This window comes from Idiotropiscis lumnitzeri, chromosome 17 (assembly GCF_059441095.1).
Source record: "Idiotropiscis lumnitzeri isolate Australia: NSW breed Sydney's pygmy pipehorse chromosome 17, RoL_Ilum_1.0, whole genome shotgun sequence".
NCBI lineage: Eukaryota > Metazoa > Chordata > Actinopteri > Syngnathiformes > Syngnathidae > Idiotropiscis > Idiotropiscis lumnitzeri.
Window position 1 is genome coordinate 13,435,564 of NC_142407.1, and position 15,216 is coordinate 13,450,779.

At 47.5% G+C, this 15,216-nt stretch overlaps 2 protein-coding genes and 1 long non-coding RNA gene across 8 annotated transcripts; 1 reads left to right on the plus strand and 2 right to left on the minus strand.

Annotated features, from left to right (window-relative positions):
• Window positions 1-571: 571 nt before the first annotated feature.
• Window positions 572-10,271, minus strand: LOC148320361 (replication protein A 70 kDa DNA-binding subunit-like). 4 transcript variants are annotated; one of them, XM_088279595.1, is made up of 17 exons: window positions 10,161-10,271; window positions 9,663-9,710; window positions 9,019-9,100; window positions 8,833-8,938; window positions 8,388-8,473; window positions 8,093-8,176; window positions 6,686-6,926; window positions 6,379-6,481; window positions 6,233-6,301; window positions 5,562-5,754; window positions 5,285-5,421; window positions 4,729-4,877; window positions 2,583-2,712; window positions 1,778-1,954; window positions 1,504-1,611; window positions 1,187-1,273; window positions 572-985 (listed from the first exon to the last, which is right to left on the minus strand). In XM_088279595.1, the coding sequence occupies exons 1-17, from the start codon at window positions 10,191-10,193 to the stop codon at window positions 848-850; spliced, it is 1,971 nt and encodes a 656-aa protein (XP_088135721.1). In that variant the 5' UTR covers window positions 10,194-10,271; the 3' UTR covers window positions 572-847. The 4 variants fall into 4 exon arrangements, with proteins under 4 accessions (XP_088135721.1, XP_088135720.1, XP_088135722.1 ...); XM_088279594.1 differs by lacking the exon at window positions 10,161-10,271 and adding an exon at window positions 9,857-10,146; XM_088279596.1 differs by lacking the exons at window positions 8,833-8,938; window positions 9,019-9,100 and having other exon boundaries at window positions 10,161-10,261.
• Window positions 10,272-10,720: 449 nt separating this feature from the next.
• smyd4 (SET and MYND domain containing 4) lies at window positions 10,721-15,109 on the plus strand. 3 transcript variants are annotated; one of them, XM_088280463.1, is made up of 10 exons: window positions 10,721-10,938; window positions 11,502-11,652; window positions 11,744-11,833; window positions 12,233-13,019; window positions 13,225-13,410; window positions 13,642-13,787; window positions 14,082-14,217; window positions 14,280-14,405; window positions 14,683-14,806; window positions 14,887-15,109. In XM_088280463.1, exons 1-10 carry the CDS (start codon window positions 10,805-10,807, stop codon window positions 15,005-15,007), a joined length of 2,001 nt encoding a protein of 666 aa, XP_088136589.1. In that variant the 5' UTR covers window positions 10,721-10,804; the 3' UTR covers window positions 15,008-15,109. The 3 variants fall into 3 exon arrangements, with proteins under 3 accessions (XP_088136589.1, XP_088136590.1, XP_088136592.1); XM_088280464.1 differs by lacking the exon at window positions 11,744-11,833; XM_088280466.1 differs by lacking the exon at window positions 11,744-11,833 and having other exon boundaries at window positions 10,789-10,938; window positions 11,502-11,621.
• Window positions 11,375-14,826, minus strand: LOC148320363 (uncharacterized). Its single transcript, XR_015839658.1, has 3 exons — window positions 14,071-14,826; window positions 13,621-13,825; window positions 11,375-11,826 (listed from the first exon to the last, which is right to left on the minus strand). It is a non-coding gene; the product is annotated as an uncharacterized LOC148320363 (long non-coding RNA).
• Window positions 15,110-15,216: the final 107 nt, after the last annotated feature.

The window sequence follows — 15,216 nt, forward strand, 5'->3', positions numbered from 1 at the left end:
GCAAGCAAGGGAAAAAGAGGAGGGAGAATTTGGGGCTCTTTGGTGTCCTACTTTCGCTGTCATATCAAATATGCAGCGCGCACACACGCGCAGTTGTCGTCAGAGTGTGTTAGTGGTGAGGGGGTGTCAGGCAAAGAGTGTGCTAGCATTAGCAACGTTAGCACGCGGCAGTCATTTTCTTGGTGGAGGCAGACGAGGCCTGGCATTGCGGTGGGAGGAGGAGATGAAGACGAAGACAAGGAGGGGGCGGGGAATAGGAGGGCCAGAGGAGGATCACTTGAAGGAATCGGTGGTGGGAAAGAAGGAGGAGGAGGAATAGAGGAGGGACAGGCGGAGAAAGATGGGAAGGGAAATGAAGATGGCAGAGTGAAGAGCATGTGGCGGACAAGAGAGGAGGGGGGGGGGGACATTCCAATCCACATCATCATCATCATCATCATTGGCATTGGCATTCCCTGACTTTCACAACAACTAGTTGACTTCTTGCACCGTGCGAGTGAATCGCTGCCATTGCACATTTGGATACGTTGGCCGCCCCGTAATGAGTCACTCGTTACAAAAGCAGCAAATGTGTGAGGACAACAAACTCTTTTTAATGACTTTTTTTTTTCCCTCTCTCCCTCTGGTTGGTCTTAACAAAGGCGTCCTTTTCACGCAGGCTGCAAGGAAAACGTGTCAAGCAGCCCACGCGCTCACAACAAACACACACCATGAGTCACGCGCACACAAAGTGCATCTGCATCAGCAGCTTACCAAACAAAGTCCACATCAGATGTAACAAAAAGAAAATGAGAAGGGAAAAAAAAAAAACGTGACGGGCGTCGGCGTGGGTTCTTTTGTTTCGTGGTCAACGGTGCGCCGCGCCAAAGCTCGGCGGCGGGTTGCCGCAGGCCAGCGTGCGGATGCTGTCCAGCAGCCTCCTGCTGTGTTGCCGCTGGTCCACGGGGAGAATCTCCATCACGGTCACCTTCACGCGGCACTCGTCCTGAACGACGACGACGACAACATCTCAAGTAACCGGGGTTTGCTTTTTTTTTTCCCTGTTTGTGTCATTTTATTCTTTTCATTAAACAAAATAAAAAAAATAATAATAAGAAAAACTATCATTTTAATCATTGCCGTGACAACGTTAACTGAAATAGTCCAGACAAAACGTGCGTGTGTGTGTGTGTGTGTGTGTGCTCACATTGTAGGTCTCCAGCTTTACTCTGTTCCTGAAGATGTGCGTGCTGAAGTGGATTTTTTGGAAAACTTGGTTGAACGCATTCTCGTCCTGGCACACAGATAATCAGTTTGCAAAGCAAGTGGCTGCGGCATGCTAACATTGCTAACGCTAACACAGTTGAATGACGAAGGATTTTTTTTTTTGTGGCAACCGATTCAAATTCACTCCAGGGCATCGTTGACAGTTTTTTGCAGCAGCAGAGCAAAGCATTTGTGGTGCCACGGGTTGGTTTCAAGTCAACTTGTTGGCAAGTGTGCAGGTGCGCGTGTGTTTCTTACCGTGTCCTTCAGATGTCCCAGTTGGTCAGCACTGATCCCCAGTAAGGTCTCGGCCGTCTCTTGGAAGCATGTGGCCCACACATTGTCCCCAAAGTCGGCCAAGTTCACCTGAACACATCACATGATGACGATTAGTTCACTAAGACGATTCCAGGAGAGCAAATTCCAACAGAAAAAAAAAGAAGATTACAAACAACATTGTCATTTTGCTTTTTCTTACTATGGTAAATAAAGGTGTGTGTGTGTGTGTGTTTTAGGTGAATGTTTGACTCACAGAGAGTGTGAACCTGTACTTGAAGTTGAGGTAGTCCCGGCCACATTTGTCGCAGCGGTAGCGTCTGTCATCCTGCTGATAAACTTTCTTGTAACACAGATCGTCGGGGCAGGCGCGGTACAGGCAGCTCTCCTTACGGCTGAACACCACCGTCGCCACGCAGCTGAAGTAATCAGCCTGCACGCACACATGAGCACATGACGCCAAACGCTAACGTTTGAAATGTTTTTCAAATGTTTTTTTTTTTTTTCAAAAAAGCGACAAGCAACAAATATAGCAACTATCTTTAAAAAAATAAAACAAAAAAAAACAGCAAATCCTTGCCATTCAGCCTATAAGTGCACCCCACGGTTGTCATGGCAACGCAATCCAGATCAGCCCGAAAACTGCATAATAATGCCTTCATTAATAACAGCAGACAAAAAATGCGTTTCCGTGGGATGTGCGAATGCGCACACGCAACGCACGTTCCTTCTGCGAGAAATTGTGAAAAAAGTGCCACGTGACGAGCAAGCTCACGTCGACATGGCGCACGACATCAAGTCGCAAGTCAGTCGTTGGCGTCACAAACAGCGAGAGCAGCCGCATGTTGCTGTTATACGCTACAAGACGACAAGGCTGCAGCGCCTGATTTTTTTTCTGGAGACTTCTGCTCTCATGTATTAAGATGGCAAAATACCAAACTCTGACGTGACGTGACCCCGCCCGCCCTGAGCCACCGCTGACCGCGGATCAAAGGTCATCTTTACATGTCAATGAGCCACAAGACCGGTCTGGTGCTGAGAAAAAGTGAACTGCATTTGACCTTTTCGCCGTGGCCCAGCTGTTGCGTCTTGACGTCGCTCAGCGTCTTCCAGTTGGTTATGAAGTCGCCGCTTGTGAAGCAGACGTCCGTCAGCGACTGACTGCTCAGGGCGTGGCCAACCTGGTTGTACCTGCGCAACACATTCAGAACATACAAAACTTTAACCATGCGTATGGACAAGCTATGAAAGGTGATTCATGGGGCACCTCAAGGCTCTGTAATAAGCCCTACATTATTCCTATTATATAGTATTTCAACAACACTCAAATATGTTTGACGTGGGGACAAAACAAGTCTCTACTGTGCTGGTAAAAACCAAAAGATTCTGAATAGTGTTGAAAGTGAATCGACAAAAAGTGGAAAAAATTAGAACAAAATTAAGAATATTGTCTGGCGTTAAAAAGATTTAAAACGTTCAACTGAAATAGGAAAGGTATAAAATTTCACATTTCTTGAACCGCTGATTGGTGTCAAGTGCTGTTGGAGGCCACATATAAGATCAGGTTCAAAGCAAAAGGTCAAAAGTTTCTCTCTCTCTTTGAAAACTGAGACGCTTGTTCTGATTTGAGGGGAACTGGTATCCTCAAAAAAAAAATAATAATGACTAACACGTAGAAAATGTCCTTTGCCTTCATCGCATCAGTCAAGTTCAAGGCTTCAGGGGAAGTCATGGGATTGGATCGAAATTTATGAAGGAAGTGTATAAAAATGGGTGTTGTCATGACAAGGGTGAAACCAAACTTTTTTTTGTCTGAAAAATAACGTTTTTGTTTCTCTTCTTGACTACAGTGCGAGATGATGAATTTTGTGTTGGCGTGTGGCGGTCATTGAGTTCCTTTGCTCAAATCTGTTTTGTTTTGTAAAAAGGCTTGCAAAGCTGTAGCTTCACCTTGCGCCTTTTTCACTAGCTTGTCTTGAAAAAAAAATATTTTTTGTGTCCTTTTTTTTTTTTTTTTTACTGAACCCAAAGCGAAGAGTCGATTAAGTTGAGCAGACCACCCCCATTGTGCCTTTATTTTCCACATGGTGCCAACAATGCCATCATGCCGTGGAAATGGGGGAGAGAAAAAAAAATAACTTGAAACACATGTCAAACAAGTAACGTGGTGACTTGGTGAAGAAATGTTGCAGTGAGAATGCAATTGAATGCCACAAAAATGCTTTCATTGTCTCCGTTTCCCCACTGGTTGTCATGGTAACAAAAACCTTGTTTGCTGTCCAGCCAGCATGCGGGGCATTAAAATATTTGATCCTTGGGTTATTTTGCATAAAACCTCCGCAAGACATCTTAATAAAACACTTAGAAAGTCTTCAAAATTGCGTGGAGGGAAAAAAAAGCTTAATATGTAACAAAATCTGACGGGCTTCCGAGCTACGCTAGCACGTCCAAGAAACACATGGACGGGGAGCACAAACAAAAGCATTTTTCTTCCCTCGCATGCAGCCTTCATGACGAGATGAGTCACCATTGCACATCTTCGCGCAGCACGCCAACTAAGAAGCATCCCATCTGCTCTCACGCATTCGCCCGCGCGCTCTCCGCCGTCGCGACGATTCCCGTCGGGACGGCGGAGATGTAACAGCACACAGATGTGCCCCCATTATTATTCGGAGACACTCGAATAACTTTGGAAGGAGCTAAAACTGAGTCGGGTTTTGCTCCTTCTGTATATTTCTGAAACACACGCCACCGATGGCATGGAGGGGTGTGCAGAAGGTGCGGAGTCGTTGCCGTCTACGTCGGCTTTTGCTGTGTTTTCTTCCGTCATTTTCCGGTCCGACGTGCCGACTTTGAGACCGACGCGATGGTTGACCACAACGGTGTGGGGAGGCATTTATTTTACTAAAAAAAAAGTAATCGGCATCAGCTTTTTTTGGCCCTGCTTGCAGAAGCAGATTGGCCCGCCCACAGCACCATCTGATTGGTTCCTTGTAGCAGCCAATCAGCACTAAGCTGCCTATTTGCTTTTTCACCTCGAGTCACACGCACCACGAAGAGGTAAGGCAACAGACTTTGCCAAAATTTGAATAAATGTCTGTCGACTACAACTCGCAACTAATAGAAAACTATTTGCCGTAGTAAATTTGTTTGAGAGCTTTTCAATGTCCCACACGTTGAGCATTAGTGAGATGGGAACTTACTCACCAGGCTCTCAATGCGAAGGCCTCGGGAATGTCGGGGTTTACCATCAGCGTGGAGCTGAAGAGCGCCGATAGCGAGCGGCCGCCAAAGGCCGACACGCGGGCCCCCTTGATGGCAACCACCGGATGACACGAAGCGTTGAACTTCTGAGCCTGGGGATGCAACGACACACCAAATCGGTTCCCGAGCAGCCATTTTAGGACAGCGTGACAACTGACGGCAGTTTCATTTTGCGAAAACTTAACATTTGCTCCCACATATCCAGCGAGAGAAGACCCACAAAAAACAAGTCTCTAAAAGAGAAAGGAAGTCCACAATCTTGGCTTGAAGCGGCCATTTTAGAACTTAACGCAAATTCTACTTAACTTGTTGATTGCCATTGACGGCTAAAGACGTTAATTTTATTTATTTTTTTCAATATTTATTATTATTAATTAATTAATCGGCCCACAGCCAGCTTTCCTTAACACCGTGACATTTGGTAGACTACAAAAAAAAAGAAAAAGTTTTGGATTCCTTTTAGACCCCGTGGGTGATTTACGGCGTCGACGATCATTACCTGGTCTCCCCACAGCGTGAGCGTCACCGTCTTGCCGCTGGAGTCGGTCAACGCCAGCGCCCTCTTGGAGAGCTGCTTGCCGGCCTTGGTGGTGATCAGGGCCACGTCCTCTGCCTCCTCACACACACCGATCACGTCTGCGGAATCAAACAAAATGCAAACAAAACAAGTTGAAATCAAGTTTGAGGTAAACACACACTTTATTCATCCTGTGAGAGAAATGTAATTGTCTCGGCAGTCATTTATTTATTTATTTTTTTCAAACCACATTCCTCACCAATGATGGCGTCGGGATCTTTGGCCTCCAAATGCGAGATGGGCACGAAGTCGCAGTGCACGTTGGGCACGCCCTGGCTGTCATCGCAGGGCACGATGCGCGAGCTGGCGCTCAGCGTGATCTCGTAGTCGTTCTTCAGCGACGTGAACTGCTTGTTGGCCACCTTCAGCGAGCCTTTGGAGATCAGGTAAACCTGCCACGTCAAGCAATTCGCAATGACGCCTTTTTCTTTGGCTTTATTTGCCACGCCCGTTCCAAAAAGGAGGAGCGGGATAAGCAAGGCGTGTTCAAAGATGGGATGATTTACAATCACTGTTAAGCTTTTTAACATTTACGATACGAGTGACCTGGTTTCTAAGTTTCATCAAGACACGAGTTCAGCCACATAGTCTTTATCCTCTGTAAAGAACAACCAGAGCTGGGCACTAGACCCTTTTTTGGCGGTCAGTCGCGAACCGAGTAGCCTTCCGGCCTTATTCATATCCATTCTCGGCCACTGAGTTGAAGCAAAAAAAAATAATTAATTAAAAAAAAAAACTGGGGAAAAATGACTTCATTTTTTGTGGCGCTATTTTTCCTCATTGTGTCAAATGATTGACGACAAAAAAAAAATCAAGGAATCATCCAACCCCCATCGACACTCAAGCACGTCATTCAAAAAACGTTCTCACCTTGCTTTGCTCCACCACCGAGAAAAACTTGTCCACTTCGTTGTTGAAAGCCGTGATCCTGATTTCTCCCTGCGCACAGCAAAGGCCACGCACGCCACTTTGGAGTCAACGTGCGACATGTGCGTGCCTCTTTTGACATCACTCACACTCTCGTCCACAATCTCAAAGCTGAAGACTTTCCCCTCCCCTCTGGAGTTGCTCCAGTTTCGGATATCTGACTTGTTGGTCACTCGGGCTCTGACGGTCCAACTGGGAAAAAGGCAAACACCCGCGTTCAAAAGCGCTAACACACATTTTGTGCAGGAAATGATCCAGACGATAGCCAATGCATTTCCATCAATAGCTCCTACAATTTCTCCCCCCCACCCTCCATTTAGCTTCAAAGCTAAATGCCTGACGAGAAGAAAAGCAGTGCTTTTTTTCACAAGCAGTAAAATGAAGTCGCCAACTCACTTGCTTAGATACGGGTTGAGTTGGTATATTGGGGTTAATTTGGTCGGACTCTTGGAGGGACTGGAAGAGGGGGACGGCATTCCAGACCCTTTCATAGGCGACACCATGGGAGAAGCCGGCATGGGGGACGCCTTCAGCGGGGAGACCATCGCAGGAGCCTTCATGGGCGACGCCTTCATGGGCGACGCCTTCATGGGCGACGCCTTCATGGGCGAACTTTTCATCAGGAATCTTCCACAACCTTGGGAAGGAAAAAAATGAGAAAAGCAGTATTTTCATTCATTCACTCATTTCTACGAACAATACTGCTGTGGGATTGCCTTGGGATAAGAGTGCCTTGAGTTACAAGTTTGTTTTGTTTTTAGATATGAGCCATTGCTTAGCTGTTTTGTTTTGTCTTGTGAAAGGAGTTGAAATTTGAGGCGCAAATACAGACGGCTCGAATGAACCCCACATCTGGAGAAAACAAAAAGAGACCAACACAATTGCAAAGTAATATATATGCAGAAAAATTAGTCCATCTTTGCAGAGGATAACAAATATACACCCGAGAGTGTTGTTATATTGTTTGTCAACTCTTATGTTCAAATAACCAATTGCTGGCACCTTTTGGCAGCTTGGCTTGGTCCCTTGTCCCACTTTTAATTTGCCGTCCACTCGATAAAAGTTGTCCTTCTCATCTATTGGCAGTCGACATCGATGCCGGTGTTGTCGTCGCCACAATGGCCACACACGCGCACGTAAAGTTGTTTTGTTTTGCCGCTCGCCGTGAGCTCACCTCCCACCTCGCTTGATGGCAACCAGTCGCGCGTGACTCAGTGGACGCAACACCTCGCGGCTTGGCGTCGGCCATGGAGCCATATAAAGAGCCGTCGGCCACTAAAGGACATCGTCCGGCCGTGTGTTGCGCAACAACGGGTGGGGATCAAGTGGCGATTTTACTTGTCCGCATGTAGCTCAAAGGAATTGGAAGATCTGACTTTGACTGATCAAATAAATTCATGAAACACAGGACCATGAAATAATTCAATACAGAACTAATTGATATAGAAATAATTAATTAAAAACAGAAATAATGGATTAAATACAGAAATAACTACATTGATTTTTTTTCACCTAAGGAAGCCAATCCTGTTTTCAGGATCTTTTTTTAACGGCTCATTGACGCCACCTGCTGTTCACATTCTGAAACATCAGTCTAATAATATGTAACACATGAATCCGACTTCTAAGCCCTCAATAGACTCTCGCAGTGATATTTGGCTAAACCGGCGCATGAGAGGCAGAAGAAGGACGTTGTACGAAGCCGTTGCGGCTTCAGGCATTTAGATAATCAGATGCGTGGCGACTTTAAACTCATCACTACCTTGCGCACGGAACATCCAAGTGAAAGGGGCAGCGACTTACTGCTTGCGCCGTATCCAGAGGGTCCGGGAATTTCATCAGACCTGGAGGTGCTAGGCTCCGCCTCCAGCTGGCCTGGGGTTTGATCTGCGGGGCAATTCAATCAAACGGTATAAGGACATCCAACTGAATCCATTCATTAAAAGTTGTTTTATTATTTTTTTTTTCATTTATTTTATTGTTTGGGATAACTATAGATCTGACCCTTGTCATTTGCTTTTGTGATGGGAGACGAAAGGAAAATCATTCAAAACAAGTCATGGGATTTTTTTGTGAGAGCGACTTGTCTTCCCCTCACCGGTTAACTGTGTAGGTTTGCCGATCTTCCCTCCAGTTTCAGCGGCAGTCTGCAACACGTCCATGTCCAACACCACCACAACACGCCTGCCACGCATCCGACAACAACAAGCAAACAAAAACACACCAACAAGTGAGTGTGAATACCAGAGCTCGGAGGTCCATCCCCGGGGCGGCCGGACGCCCATTTTGGGGGTGGGAGGACCGCGGGTGACTAATTTAAAAAAAGGGTTTAATTAAGCGAGGCCGGTGGTGGATTGAAGTCCGGCCCACGAATCGGACCTTGACTGGGGACTGATAATTTTTATGAATAAGACCAGCGGGTCGAGGCCGGAAGGCTACTCAGATCGCGGCCGGAGACGAGGGACTGACCGGCGAAAAAGGGTCAAGTGCCAGCTCTGGTGAATACACACAACACTACACGACACACACATACGCCGACCCACCTGCTGGCCAAAAAGGAGGAGATGGTCTTCTTGAGCATGCACACGCAATTTGGCTCCAGCAACTGGGCTTCCCTCAGGTGGTTCAAGTGCGTAGCAAGCAGGAAGCCTACGCACACAAACGCACTCACCGCTAATGCAACTTACGCAGGACGTCTGACGACGACGCACGTGCCGGTGGACACTCACAGGACAAACTACGCTCGCCGTCGCTCAGGTTCAGGCGGTACCTGGTGTGGCCTTGTTTGCCGGCCGGGTACTCACGGATGTTCTGGGAGGGAAGTGAAAGGGAACCTTTCATGAGTGACAAAACTAAAGTATTTCTGGGGGGGCATTAAAAATTAGACACATAGTGACAACTACCCTATTTGTATACATTAAAGACACTTGTCCCTTTTGTGCAGGTCAATCCCCCCCCCTCCGGCATTAACGGCCTCGACCCTCCGACCTTATTCATAAAAATTGTCAGTCCTCGATCCTGTTACGTTATATTCAAAATGTTTATAGTGTACAGGCAGTTGTCCTCAGCATCCTCCCATCCTCTTCCACTGGGATTGTGGAGAGGATTTTCTCTTTTATGATATACAAGTAGAGGGATGTTTCAAACATATGTTTTGCTAAACTGATTAAAGGTGAGCTCATTGAGTGTCTCAAGTATGACATGCCACGCTCAATGTTTTATTCTGCTGTATTCAAAGACAAACTGCTCCTCACAGCGGCAACATTTTTGAGAAAATATAAATGGGAAAAAAAATAGGCGGATGAAAATCAAGTCAGCTGTCCCTGTCCCTTATTTATTTTTCAGGGAGTTGGCAATGCTAGTATTGACTCACCATAACCTGCAGCACCGGGTTTTTGACCGGAGACTCGTTGAACAAGGCCTGGCATAAGAGGAAAGAAATGCAAAGGATCAAAGGGAGTGACGTACCACAGCCAAGTGTCTCTTTTCAACAATCACATTAATAACATTCCAATAAAACGACTGTGTGAAGTTCAAACGCTTAAGATACTAATTTTGAAAACACACCTTTCTTTTCCAAAAGAGAATTTTTCCTGAAAATTTATCCGCACGTGTCAAATAAGGAAAATATATGACGTCACAAGCAACTACAATGGAGGAAAGCGGTTTTGTGGTTAGGACGCCTCTCGTCCGAAGAGCACTTTGCATACATAAATCACACACGTCAAATGACTAAAAAGTAGAATATGACAGAAAGATAATTGCCCTCGTCGCGTATATAAGCGTGTTAGCATTTTGAAGTCAATGGTCATATTGCCGGTTGACAACAAGCCTTTGCAGGTGTCGTGCTCATGTTAACGATCACTTTTACCTCAATGGCTCCTTTTGTGAGTTTGACGCTCATGCTTTTACGCAAAAACCTTCGCAGGCATTCAAAAGTTTTGCTCCCTTCCAACCTGCAGCCAATTTCAGAACCAATATAGACCGGATATGCTATATTCATGCTTTCAAAACAAAATATATTTCGCAAAGCCCCCATAAAAAATACAATCTAAAGTATGACTCTTATATAACAACGCCTGTTTATCATCACCGTTATTTAATGCATATATAATTGAAACATTCGAAAACATCAATCTACAGAACAGAGACTGAACTATTTTATTTCGAAAGCTCACTCTTACCGCACGTCACTAAGTTGCATAGCGGCGTCGTGGCCGGATATGCAACATTCTGCTTTAAACATTAAAGGTCAAAACAGCTTCAATATGTAGAAGTATAACTATCCTCATAACAACACCAGAAAATTTTAAATGACACAACTTCGATTAATACTTAATTTATGTCTAGATTGTAATAAAGCAAGCACATTTTAGGACTGAAACCGAGCAAGGCGAAACGCGTGTTTTATTTTGAAAGTCAAGTCGTCCTTAGACCCGTCACGTGACAATGTTGCGACTATGACTGCTGCTTGCTGGCTTCGCGGCATGAAAACAATGTGGTGATTTTTCCAAAATGGATCTTCCGTGCGTACCGTGGCAAGACCACATTGCTCGCAAGTGGGCCGGACTCGAACCCGAGTTCAGGGAACGTTTTAAGTCTCTGCTTGAAATTGAAGATCTCTTTGAAACCGCTTTGAGTGTGACAACGTGAGTAGATCACGTTAGGCCGATCCAGTGTATTTATTTTATTTATTATTTTTTTAATGGATAAAATATAAATTGTGGGGATAAGCAGTTTCGATAACGGATAGAACTCATGCTTATTTAGTGTTTTTGCGTCATGATTTCGTGGTAAAAATTCTGCTCCTCCTGATGTGGGCACCAGGGGGCAGTATAACACCAAGACATTCTGCGCAGAGATTTGATGATGAAAGACAATACAGTAAAGTTCGCTTCCCCTCCTTTCCGCAGTATTTCTTTCCAGAGCACCCCCGAATTAAGTGAAATCCACAATACAGTAATATCCTACTTAAATAACCCCGAGGAATGTTTTTATCTTATTTACAGTCTTTCAAGAGACTTTGAAAACAATACAAACACATTTAGAAACAAAGCATATATGAGATAGAGCAATACAATACAAATTTATTTAGCTTATTTCACAACAGCTGGAGCTGTAACAAAGCGCTTTCCATAAGGTGTCATAGAGAAAAAAAATGTTTAATTTTAAATGATAATCAACAAAAGCGATTACTTGACTTTGTTTGCAGGCCGGACGATGCCGAGTGTCTGCGCCGTGTCTCAGTGGAAGGGCATGCTCACACACGAAAGGACGCCGGGGAGGCGTCGGCATGCAGAGAGAGAGGAAACGTTCGCTTCAAGAGCGGCAAGTACGCCGAGGCCACCCTGCACTACACACAGGTCCCTTGCCTTTCTTCTCTGGTGTTGTTTTTGGGTTTTCTTTCCTTTTCCGTCCTGCTCAATGGTCATGAATTGTCTCCGGCCACCACAGGGCGTGTGTTTGTCCCCCCAAAGTTCTGAGCAGCTGTCGTTGTGCTACGCCAATCGCTCTGCAGCACTTTACCACCTGCGGCGCTACCAGGTGACAACAGACACAAGTAGACAAACTTTATTGGTTGTCAGTCAATCACATTGACAATATCGAGACACTGAACTGGTCGCTGTCCAATCATTTGGCATATATAGACAAACATTGGAATTGGCACATGCACTGTAGACAAATACTAGAGAGACAAACTGTGGACTGGTCACTAGTCAATCAATCATTTGGCTTGTGTAGACAAACACAGAACTGGCGACCAGTCCATCACAGGTTAGAGACAAACACTGGAGTGACCAGTCAATCCCAAGCATTTGTCATTCATTTCCTTGTTCAACCAATGAAAGCATACTGTAAAGGCACCGGTTGTCAGTCAGTCACGGGCATCAATAGTCAAATCTTGGACTGGTCGCCAGTCAAGGTATGGTCTGTCTCCCTCAGGACGCTCTAGACGACGTCTCTGAAGCCGAGAGGAGCGGCTACCCGCCGGCTCTAGCGCACAAGCTGGAGAAGCGGCGTGCTCAATGCCTGGCGTACCTCCCGAGCGGCAACACCCGCGCAGAGCAAGAACAAGAGCCGCGCTCGGGGATGTCGCCCAAAGTGACCGTCCGCTTCAGCCCGGAGAAAGGTCGCCACGTGGTGGCGACGGAGGCCATCGCGGCCGGAGAGGTGATCTTGAGCGAGAGGCCGTACGGCTCGGTTCTGGTGGCGAGCGGCGGCGACTTCGGAACGGAGCGCCAGCGCTGCCACGCCTGCTTGACGCCCGCGTGGCGACTGGTCCCGTGCGGCGGTTGCTCGTACGCCCGCTACTGCGCCGCACGCTGCAGGGATGCAGCGTGGGAGGAGCACCACCGCTGGGAGTGCCCGCTGGGCGCCATCTTGGCGGCTGTTGGCGTCCTGTCACACTTGGCTCTGAGGGTGGCGCTCAAAGCGGGCGTCACCAATATCCGCGCTGCCGCCAACCCGGCAGCCACCGCCGTCGGGCCGTACGCGGGCGTCTTCGGCCTGCTGCGGCACGTGGAGCGGCACAGCGCCAGCATGCGCTTCCTGTGTGCCGTCACCATGGCAGCGCTGCGATTGGCGCTCGGCGGGATGGCGCCGCCGCCCGCGGGACGAGCGGACACCGGCGAGGATGAGGCGGAGTGGCGACTGATAGGCGGCGCGTCGCTGAGGCACCTGCTGCAGCTACGCTGCAACGCGCAAGCCGTCGTTGTAATGCAACAAGCAGGTGACACATTTTGCCATCCGGGAGTGAGATCCACTGATCACACACGTTAATAATTATTTCAAAACTTGATTCATCTATCAATTATGCTTGCACCAATTAACATTAAAAAGTAAATACATCCTAAAATTAGGGCAGTCAAAATTAAAGTGGATCACAACTGGAGATGCGGGAGTGGTCGGCAGTCAATTGAGGTTTTTTGCTTCAGGTTTGTCCGACGCTTCCGTGCAGTCTGTTGAGGAAAGACGGGTCGCCACGGCTGTCTTCCCCAAGCTGAGTCTCCTCAACCACTCGTGCCGGCCCAACAGCAGCCTTAGCTTCGGCGCCAGCGGCGCCGTCACGCTGCGAGCAGCCACAAGCATTCGCCCGGGACGAGAGGTCGCACACTGCTACGGTAACGCCACAGCCGGGAGAGTTTGTCACTTGGCTTTCCTTTTCACTTTCGTATTTTAAATTTCATTTCCAGAATAATTCTTGTTACTTTTACAAACAAAACATGTCGTTCATGTGAGTTTTTTTTTTTTATCAAATTTTAATTTTCAACATTCCGCTATTATAACTTTAATAACCTTGGGTGAGACCGATCATTTCGCCGGACACTGACCTTACTCCGGTTGTCGCCCAGGTCCTCACAGCGGCAGAATGGTCACCAGTGAGCGGCAGCGCCTCCTGCAGGAGCAGTACTTCTTCCTGTGTGCCTGCGAGGCTTGCCAGGAGGAGCGGTCGCCGCCGGATGAACTGTTGTGTGTCCACTGCGACGTTTCTCTCCTGGTAAGGGATGACCTCTTCAGTGGTGTCCAGTTTTAGCTCTAGAAAAACAATGGAGTGGTTGCCAGCCAATCAAAGGGCATGTGTGGACCAAGAATGGACTGGTCATCAGTCAATCACAGGAGACAGACAGAATTGACTGGTCAATGAGAGTACCAACTGGCACATTTCTTGCGTAACAAAACAGATTGGTCACCAGTCAGTGACAGGGTTTTTAAATCCCAAATGAACAAACGAATTGCCAGTCAGTCGCATTGCGTACGTGACCCCCTAATTGAGCGGTCACCTGTCAATCAGCCTTCCAGTGGTGGCGAGCGTCGGTGCGGCGGCTCTTGCGGCGGCGCGTGGTCCGACGGTGACCTGGACCAGATGCTGCGGGACGTCCAGCGCGACTTGGACGCGGCGGCCCATCTCCTGGAGAGAGAGAACGCCGGTGAGTGGTCGCCGGCTGTCTCTCTTCTGCATCCTGCTTTTTGTCAACTGCACTTCCTGCAGGCGAGGCGGCTGTCCTGCTGGAGCGCTCGCGGACGCGGTGGCAGCGGGTGGGCGTGACGCCGGCGCGTACACACGAGCTCGCTGGCCGCACCAACGACACCTTGGCCAGAGCGCACGCGCACAAAGGTCAACCTGCGTCCATTCTTGGGTTTTGCTTGTGCGAGTGCTGAAGGAGCCGCTTTGCATTGTTTTGCTTCCTTGTAAATTTTCGTTCCAATTTCAACATATTGCAAAAATTTGCACCTCGCGAGCCATTATTTTTCTGCGTAGAAAAAAAATGGAAGATGTTTATATTTCATTGTAAAACAAATATTATGATTCTTCAAATGCCAATTTGATCGTTTAATTTGATTGACCGCCACCTTCACACGGTTTTTGTTTTGTTTTGTTTTTTGGAGCGCAGGCGACTGGTCGCGCGCGGCCAAGCACTTGGAGCGCAGCGGCGCCGCCGTGGCCGCTCACTTCGGAGCGGACAGCGTGGAGATGGCGCGACAGGCCGCTAAGCTGGCGCAACTGCACTTTAACGCGTGAGTGGCTCCTCATCCCAAAACTAAAAAAATATCCTTCGCTTTTTGTGCCGACATTGCGGCGTCTTGCCCTCCCTCAGCGGCTCGAGAGCGGCTCTGTCTGTCATCCCCGAGGCGCGTCGCCTCCTGAGCCTGCACTGTGGCGCCCTCTGCCCGGAAGTGAAAGAACTGCAGGCCATGGAGGACTGCTTACGTCAATAACAAAACACGATTTGGGCCAAGAAAAAGAGGAAGCTTCTCTTTTGCATTGGATGTCATTTGTTGTATTGAAACAAAGGTGATCAAATATACATTTTCGCAAAATATTCTGTTTGTTTTTTTCCCCCAATCCAAAAATATTTTCTCTAATTGCGTTTTTTCCCCCCTAACCAAAATAACCTTCCCATCCATCCATCACCTGAGCCGCTTTC